This window comes from Triticum urartu, chromosome 3 (genome assembly GCF_003073215.2).
Source record: "Triticum urartu cultivar G1812 chromosome 3, Tu2.1, whole genome shotgun sequence".
In the NCBI taxonomy this organism is placed as follows: Eukaryota; Viridiplantae; Streptophyta; class Magnoliopsida; order Poales; family Poaceae; genus Triticum; species Triticum urartu.
This window is the reverse complement of record NC_053024.1, coordinates 717,784,096-717,793,345: the sequence shown is the minus strand read 5'-3', so window position 1 is coordinate 717,793,345 and position 9,250 is coordinate 717,784,096. Positions and strand designations below refer to the sequence as shown.

The 9,250-nt window shown below is 44.5% G+C and overlaps 1 protein-coding gene across 1 annotated transcript; it reads left to right on the top strand.

Moving 5' to 3' along the window:
- The first annotated feature begins 3,811 nt into the window (after nt 1-3,811).
- On the top strand, nt 3,812-9,035 carry LOC125546171. Its single transcript, XM_048710342.1, has 11 exons — nt 3,812-3,958; nt 4,062-4,172; nt 4,286-4,387; nt 5,018-5,382; nt 5,486-5,558; nt 5,935-6,335; nt 6,417-6,547; nt 7,794-7,944; nt 8,017-8,283; nt 8,548-8,647; nt 8,720-9,035. The coding sequence occupies exons 4-9, from the start codon at nt 5,177-5,179 to the stop codon at nt 8,069-8,071; spliced, it is 1,017 nt and encodes a 338-aa protein (XP_048566299.1). The 5' UTR covers nt 3,812-3,958; nt 4,062-4,172; nt 4,286-4,387; nt 5,018-5,176; the 3' UTR covers nt 8,072-8,283; nt 8,548-8,647; nt 8,720-9,035.
- Nucleotides 9,036-9,250: the final 215 nt, after the last annotated feature.

Here is a 9,250-nt window from a genome sequence, read left to right as displayed (position 1 = left end):
TACTCAAACGGGTTTAAACCTGTGAAACATGCCGGGTTTTATAATATACCCACGAGCAGCCCCGCGGGGATAGAAAGTCGCCCATCCCCGTCAACTAATAGGGTAAAAGCCCGCGTTTTCAGGGCCCCATTGCCATCTTGGGGGGGGGGGGGGGGGAAAGCGGGGGTTTTCCTCCCAGAGGGGGCCATAGCTGGTTTACCTAGGATGGCGCATAGGACGAGGGCTAGCCGTCTGGTTTTGTTCGTCAACCATGCCCACGTGGGTAAGCACTAAGCAGCCAGCAACCATGTCGAAGAGGGGCTGCAGCTGCATGGCAAAGGGGCGGTGCGGCGTGAGGGGGATGCAAAGGTAAGTAATGGGGAGCTCCACCACCGGGCATCCCCAACTGGTGATCGTCTCGGTGTCCGCCTGGTCACCATGCAGAACCGTGGCCGAGCTCTTGGCGTAATTCACATGGAGGCCAGAGGTCCTGCCAAAGCAGGTCAGAATTTCTCTGACTGCAGTCACATCGCTCTCCGTGGCATGGCAGAAAAGCATGACATCGTCGGCGTATAGTGATATCGCCGGAATGGGCCGCCGGGGATTACAGTAGATATTCAATGGAGCCAATTGCATTGTATTATTCATTCAGAGTTAATTGCCATTGGGGCTAAATATACATTTCATTACAGATGAAGACGACATTGATCAAGAGCTGCTTGCGGAAGCAGAACCCGCATGGGCTCAACGCGAGTGGATCATCCAGTACGTCTTGTTTCCGTCCATGCGGCTTTTCCTCAAGCCTCCGAAGTCGATCGCGGCAGATGGGACGTTTGTTCAGGTCCTCTCCTAACGTTGGTTCAGTTCTGCTTTATGTTCGGTAGTTATATGTGCTTCAGTCTTCTACTTATGCTCTGAACTTGAAAAATCTAGATTTTTTTGTTCGAGAAAATGCAAAGACTTTGCGTTTCTTTTCATTGAAAAGGGGGGATAAAAGTTACAGGCCTCATAGGAGGTAGTTTACAGTTTGTGTTGCAATGATTTTAATGGACATCCCAGGTGTTTGGGATCACTAAGTGAAGAGCAACAGCTCCGCAGCGCTGCCTCGGCTCTGATTTTCTTGGTCAGCAAGGGGACAGAGGGTCGATCCCCGTCGAAGACGCAGGCGTTACGCTGTTACCAGATCATCCACCCGTCAGCAGCGTCGTGGTGGCCAGTCCCTTGCGAAGAGGTTTGGGAGTCATCTCTTTGGCAGCCAGCCACCATTCGTTGAGGGAGGTTTCCTGGTCAGGTTGCCTGCATGTCATCCTCAGCCATGAGAGAGTATCATGCCAGACCTGCCTTGAGAAAGGGCAGGAAACTGGCAGGTGATGCATTGTCTCTGGTTCCTGGTCGCAAAGGGCGCAGCGAGGGGTGGTGTTGCAGGCTGTGGCGTTGCAATCCCTCGGCAGTCCAACACCTGTTCTGATTGGCTAGCCAGTGAAAGAATTTCACTTTTGGCTATGCCCAGGTCTTCCAAATTAGCTTTGAAGCCCTGCAGCTGGCGGAGCCCTGGAAAGTAGCAAGGTAGCAGGAGCGGGCGGAGTATGTGCTGCTCGCAGATCAGTTTATCCGGCTCGTCCGAGAGGGTGGTGTGTTCGATAGCTCATCATAGCAGCAGATTTTGCTCAATCTTGTGGACGCCCAGGTTGACGTGGATGTCACGCGCCCATGGGTGTGCTTGAAGCCCGTCAGCGATGGTGGGAAGTTTCCATCGTCGCTTGGGGATGCAGGCGTAGAGCTTCGGGGCGATCTCATTCACAGATTTGTCTCCGACCCAGCGATCCTCCAAGAACAATGCTGTTTGGCCATTGCCAATAGTCATGCTGGTGGAGGCAAAGAAAAGGGCGTGTTCCTCCTCCGAGAACTGCGGGTCGAGGCCGGCCCAAGCACGCCCTCGTCAGTCCTGCGGAACCATTGCCATCTTAAGCGCAACGCAAGACCAGCTCGCTCGATGTCCTCAATGCCAAGGGAAAGTGGCCAGCTGGCGCGTCTCCAGTTGACATGGCAATGGTTCAGATTTTTGTCCATGGCGTTATGGTCTATTACTGCCTGCACTCCTGTCCATGGAATGCCCAATGCTAGCACTACAATTCCTGAAATGCATGTCTAGAAGTTATCTGTCCATTACCCTTTCTTGCACAAGCATTGAAATTGCACTGCTTAGAAAGTTGCCGATAATGAAGTCGTAAAGTTAAGGTACCAAGCACCAACCAAAGTAGTAGTAATAATTTCCTGAAGAATCACCAAACCACATGCATGGGTCATTCTTCCGAGTAGGTTATCCGGTTTTGTTACGACAGCGAGTCATAAAAAAAAAGGCACGGCGTCAATTGCAACCACTATAAGTTGCGCAAATTACCTTTTTTACAGATGATGTGTATGCTGATATCGAACTGTTTTTTAACCTGTTATGCAGGTTGCTTCTCTAGACAAACTCTACAAGATCTTGGAGAGATGCTAGTTGACACAGGCCATCACAAGATAGAGAAGGAAGGGAGTCTAGCGCCTTGCTGCTGGTTCTTTCTGGGACGTGTATATATAATGGTTTCACCGTGTACCGTATGCTCTAGGTAGTGCTGTAAATAATTTTTACTTTTTCTCCAAAAAGTAAAATCGAACTCCAGTTCTGGATTGAAATACCAAAGAAATGCGTGAATATTTTGGCTCTGCTATGCTGATGACCTGTCCTGCAGTAGTGCGCAGGTGAAGAGTGTTTTGATCTTCTCCACTCAATACCCTGGTGAGATCAGGAGTATAGGTATGAACAGTAGCAGCATGAATAGATATATTTCTTTTAGATTGGCTCTGTTTGTTGTTTGAGGGATTATATGCTCTTATATTAGTTTAAGGAGGGAGTACATTAGAAAATGTTTTCCTTCAAATAACAGTATTGCTAAATACAGTATGTTACTATCTTTTTCCTGAAAGGAAAGCTTGTACAAAACCAAATCGGTGAAGCCCTGATTTTTCCTCTAGAAACCAGTAAATACGAGCTTGTTTTGAATCTTCATATTAGGCGGCAGTAATTAGTTCTGGGTCCCCTGAGTCCGGGCCGTGTTGAAGCGTGCGCCAGCTCCATCGAATCTACCCGTATTCATCATGGTATATAGAAGAAAAATATTCATATCTTGAAAATAGAATATATTGTTCCATAAAAAATATTCATGGATGACAGAAAACGAAATTAATATTAATATTGATTAAACTAAAATATTAAGAGAAGTATTTACATACTTTGAAATATATTCATGTATATCTGTGGGAGAGATATTAAAGCGAAGAGTGGAAAAGGAAAGGCTATAAAAATTAATAAAAGAACAAAAAAATGATAGTACAAAGATAAAAGGAATTAAAAAAACAAGCGAGAAAGAAAAAAAGAAAGGAAAACAAAGAAAAAGAAAAAAGAAACAGAGAAGCAAAGAAATGAGCAGAAAAAGAATTAAAACAGGCCGGGCCTTACCGGGCTGGCCCATCATAGATTGCAGGAGGCGTGCCCCCCGGCCCACGGGCGGCAGGGTTTTCGGCGGCTCCTCCTACATAGGGAGCGGCGCGAGCGGGACGCGAGGGTTTTGGGATAGCGGGACGCGCCCTCCTCCATTTCGCCGCCGACGCCGACGCCGCCTCGACCTGCTCTCCCCCTTTTGGCCGCCGACCCTGCGCTCCGACCTGCTCTCCCCCTCCGACTCCCCTGTCCGTCTTGGTGTACGGCGGCGGTGGCGCCGCTGCTGACGCTGGGCTATGGACCTTCCCCCCTCCACCGCTCACGTCCCCGCACCCTGCACCCCCCGCCCCGACGGCGGCGTGACCCGGAGGCGCCGCTCATCGGCAACGACAAGGGTAAGTCCGTAAGTCCTCCTCCTCGTCTGCCTCCCTCTAACTGTATTTGATCTCCTCGCCGCCCTCTCCACTGCCGTCCCAGATTAGTTCCTCCTCGTAGGTAATGCCATTCTGCCTTGTCAACCTTACAAAGGAGTTCATCTCTTCGTCAAGCTTCCCGAATGATAGCCCTGCGGTGTTCCTAATTCTCCTTGTGGTAGCAGGGGCTGGGGATCACCATTGAGGCGAGGAAGGTTGGATTCATCCTGTTCATCATTATCCAGTCCTCTAGGAAAGGCACCAAGACGGGTTTCAAGGAGTCACAGCCTTAGAAGGTAAGCGGCTGTATCCGGTGTTGTTGCATCTTATGTTCTGTTGCATCATGTTTGATCTTGAAACTGAATTTCTAGCTTATTTCTAAAACTAAAAAAAGTGCCATTTCTCTCAGGCCTCCAAGAGGAAGGAGCGGCTCAAGCGACAGCAGGAGCAGCAGCTCGCCTTCCCCAAGGAGCAGGAAGAAAGAAACTCGTGACGTGTCTTGTTCCTGAAGGTAAAACTTTCTTTCTCTCCTGACTATCTCTATGGATCCCTGTGCTTGTATCTTTCTGTGACCTCAAGAGGTGATCTGAGGGGCCGGAATTTGCTTTGAGTCGATCAGGATCGACATAATTGGTGAAGGACCTGGCATTTGTACTGTGTTGATTTCCTGTGCTGGAAGTACTTTTATAATTCTGCAGTTGTTGTCAGCAATGAATCTGGATATTCTGTTAAATGTTATCGCTTCTGAAAATTAATGAGCTGTTTACTAGTTGATGGATCAGCTTGTGTTGCGTTGCTTTGTGAAGGTGATTCATTTTCACATTGATTGACCCTGTAACATTTTGAACATGCTTCATACATGAATCATAGTTTTTCTTGCCTACCCGTGTTTTGCTGTTTGATTTGCAAGATAGCCTGATAATTTATTTGCCTGTTTCACCATTGTTTTCTGTGTCGTTCTGTTGGGCTTTGTTCTTCTATTATCAGAAAGTTCTCCTTTATCATTTTTCCGCAAATTTTTCAATCGCATTAACTCTGTCAGGCTTTGTTCTTCTATTATCAGAAACTCCTCCTTTATCATTTTTCCGCAAAATTTTCAATCTCATTAACTGTGGTCGGTTCTTCCTGCCTTTGGAAGCAGGACACCATCTCCAAGGAGGTTCTTCCTGCCTCTCTACCCCCTCTCGGCGGCGGCACCGCCGCTGACGCTGCGCTATAGACCTCCCCCCCCCCCTCCGCCGCCCATGTCCCTGTCCCCCGCCCTGACTGCGGCGTGACCTGGAGGCGCCCCTCATCGGCAATGAAGTCTGTAAGTCCGCCTCCTTGCCTGCCTCCAGCTAACTGTATTGATCTTGTGATTCAAGCAGTTTCCATCTGTCAATTTTGGGTAGTAAGACCGCCAACCACATTAATTGTGTTGGTGAGAAGAACACCACCCCTCCTCCTCACCGCCCTCTCCACTCCCTTCCCAGATCAGTTTCTCCACGTAGCAACCACTGCTCGTAGGTAATGACATTCTGCGTATTAAACCTTCCAAAGGAGTTCATCTCTTCATTCTGCTTCCTGAATGATATTCCCGCATTCTTCCTAATTCTCCTTGTGGTAGCAGGGACTGGGGACCACCATTGGGGCGAGAAAGGTTGGATTCATCCTATTCTTCATTACCCAGTCCTCCAAGAAAGGCGAGCGCAACATCTCTGATGGTCTTTTTAATTCTTTTGGCTATCCTATTTTGTTTATTTGTTGCTGTGTGTACCTTACTTAACTATATGATTTTGGTCTTGATCTTGTGATGGAGCTGATTGCTGTAACTATACCCCATGTTCCAATTTTGGCTAGTAAGATGGTTGTAATCATTTCACCTGTTTCACCCTTATTTTCAATGTTAATCTATATTGGGTTCTGCACTTCTTTTCTTAGAAAGTTCACTGTATCACCCTTATTATCTGTGTTAATCTATATTTGGTTCTGCACTTCTTTTCTTAGAAAGTTCTACTGTATCACCCTTGTTTACATTGCTTTCATCATTAGCTGATGCACACTATTTCTTTCTGTCAGATGGAACCTGCCCTTGTGGATGAAAAACTAATTCCTTGGGAGTTAAACAAGTTTAAGTTGAATCCATTACGTAATGGTGGTGTCATTGCTTATTATCAAATCAATAAGCCTTCAGATCTCACTGCAACTGCTCAGTTAGCACCAAAGGATAGGCCTCTAGTCTGTCTGCATCTGAAAGAGTCAGAAAATTTGCCTAAGATATCAATTATGAATCTGAGGCATCGGAATATTTTACGAGTTGAAGCTGTACAAAAATTGGAACTGCCGTTCTCGAACCAGAAAAACATTGCTGTTGTTGTGGAGCCTCATGATGGACCTCTCACTTGGTTTTTAGTCAGATTGCTTCTGACCGAGAAGGGCAGTAATGCCGTCCCATCACAGTCTCTTAGAGATGTTATAAGGTAAATTTAATTGATTTTTTTCAAACATGTGTGTACTTTTATTATTAGTATGTAACTTAAAAACTTAAAATACCATTGCAGACAAATTGTGGAGGCTATTGAAGAGCTCAGAATAAATGGAGTCTATCATGGCAATCTTACAATACATAATATATACCATTCAAGAGTTGGTGGTGCTATTGTAGTGAAGTTGGTTAATTTTCAAAACAGAGGTACATTTGTCAGTAATCCTTCCTTGGTTGTAAATTCTACTCCCTCCGTCCCAGAATATAAGAACGTTTTTGACACTAGTGTAGTGTGAAAAACGTTCTTATATTTTGGGACAGAGGGAGTACTATTTTATCATGCATATCCGTACAGCTGGTTCTTTGCAACTGCCGCTTCATCGTATTTTTCAGCCTCTTTTACAACCAGAATACCTTTTGCCAACTTGTGCATACTGACAGGTGTGAGAACTTATCACACAATGCTATTGGTAGAATAATGTGAAATATAAAAATGGAAATCATGGAATTTGATGTTTGTGCACTAAAAGAATATTATGAATAATAATTGTCGGATAGCACTTGTGATTTTTCAATCTTCATCCTGCAGAAATACTGTTAGAGGGATTATTGGAGCAAATCAGTGAGAACTTACCCTCTGTTAGGCAATATAGTTGCAGAATCTATTAACATCACACACAAACGTTGCACCTATAGAGCCCCATATGGCGAGATGAGTTATATGCACCCAAACCCAACATCGAATGTCCATGGCCAGATGAATATTAACAGTATAGCCACCACAATTTGTCCATAAACTTCCCACACTCCCCATGTTGTATGTGACTAAAGATACATAGAGAAGGAGAGGACTTTGCCACAGGGCCTCTCGGATAGTAAAGAAGAGTATCTTGGCTCAAGTTCTTGTCTAGAGTACCAACCGGTACTTTCGGAACTGTGTGTAGATAAGGGAATAGAAAACACTACTCCAATCTGTTAGCTCAAGAATTGCAGAATGTGCAGTGTGCAAAGATATACCTACAATAGATCATTAAAAAATTAGATCAACATGCGTTACAAGATCCCAGAAAAAGGTCAAAAGGAGGGGCATGGTACTTCTGTATGTTATTATGTTTGAATAGTCAAACTCTAGATGACAAGTTATTACAAAAGAAAACACAGAAGCTTACAGCATAGGAGAAAGGCATACAGAACTGAATATGTATCATAAGAGCATTAGCACAAAGACAGCATTCTGATAGAAGTTGTAGAGAATCATGTATGCCATACGCTGATATTTCCAGTCTTGTGTACAAGAGAATCATATATCACCCCTTTTATCTATCTCCCACATTTAACAAAATTTTCATTTATTAAGCTATGTCATTAGTTGCTGTTTTTTTTTTTGCAACATCATCTATATAGTCTTTGTTCTCTATATCAATATTCATAGATTGGGATGTTGCAATTTCAGATATCGAATTGGAGGCTGCACAGTTAATGGACTGGGTTGGGCTTGGTAATATTCTTCATACTATTTCAACTGCAGCAAAGTTCAGGGATAATACTGCCTCGTGCTCCATAATTGACCATCTGGCATCAAAATTGATGGCATTAACAAGCATGTACGTCCTAAATCGCATCCTTGGGATTCTGATGTATTTTTCTTTTCACTGACCCGTTTTTCTTTTGTATAGTAACTGTCTTCCGAGTATAAAAAAGGGTACACTAGATGATATGTTACAAGGGTGAAGAACCACGCGTGGCCACTACCATGGGACAGTAAGCATTTTGGACTCGTAAAGGCCATGAACGACTACCGTGAAGAAGTTGCGGTAAGAGATAAACACAAGGGAGTTAATCCAGGTCCAGAAGTTCTGAAACAGTATCATTACAATGGACAAGATCCAATTCACAATGTACAGTGTATGAGCGGAGCTTACACTCACCAGGACAAAATAGAGGTGAGCAACAAAACCTGAGTACATTAATTGATTGAAACAAAGTAATTAACAAGATGTTTGTTCCTGGTTCCTTCTATTCTGTCTATCTTCTATTCTGTTGTTCCTGGTTCCTTCTCCTATGTGTCGGGTGATATCTGTTGTAACCGTCGTGTTGTATCTCAACCTTATCTATAATGAAAATGGTTCAGGCTGGCGTAAGCCCGCCGTAGCACGATCAAAAAACAAAGTGATTAACAAGATGTTTTCATCTGATTCTTCTTCTAGAAGGACATTAAAGATGATAAAGACAAGCGAATGTCGGTGGATGTGGCTGTCCAGAAGGAGCAGCCAGAGTTGTGTCTTGCCCTACGTAGGTTGCTCGCAGGTAGGGTTTGCTGTCTATGGTTGAATAAGTTCTGCTTAGAAGTTCGTATTGCTGATGTTGTCTGATGTGCAGGGGAAGCCTTCTAGAAGAAGGCAATGAAGAATGTTTTCACCTTTGTGGTGTGAAAGCGAGGTCGGTTATGCTTATGCTTCTTGTGGCAGTAATTTCAATACCTAGGAACAATTTTCTGCAAGGCTGAATATTAACACGATTTTGATATAATGTGTTGTACACCTATCTCATTCGTGTTCTGTTTTTTGACATAATGCGCTGTAGAGTACACCTGTCTCGCCTTCTAACTGCAAGGCCAGGTTGGGGATGTGGGTTTGGTGCCTTCTGTAGTATTTGATATTGCTTCTTGTGATGGCATCTCCTTTTTTATGGTTTCTTTTGCTTGTGTGGTACTGAATCTGTAGTAGTTGCTAATCTTTTTTTTCTTTAATGGTGGAGGGGTATGTCTATTTTATTTGATGGTTGCCTGCGTTTCTAGGTTACCGAAAAAGGGCTGCCCCCCGCTTTAGATTATAAAGCAACGACCACACCATACAAATGCTCGGGCCTCAGCACAAGCAAGCCCAAAAGAAACAGAAAAATAAATTGAAG

What these genes read in the sequence shown, in the direction of transcription:
- LOC125546171 (XM_048710342.1), top strand. Translation starts at nt 5,177, where the DNA reads ATGAAGTCTGTAAGTCCGCCTCCTTGCCTGCCTCCAGCTAACTGTATT. An exon ending in TACCCAGTCCTCCAAGAAAG is followed by an intron (nt 5,559 to 5,934) that starts GCGAGCGCAACA and finishes TCTTTCTGTCAG; the next exon opens with ATGGAACCTGCCCTTGTGGA. An exon ending in TTGATGGCATTAACAAGCAT is followed by an intron (nt 7,945 to 8,016) that starts GTACGTCCTAAA and finishes TCTTTTGTATAG; the next exon opens with TAACTGTCTTCCGAGTATAA.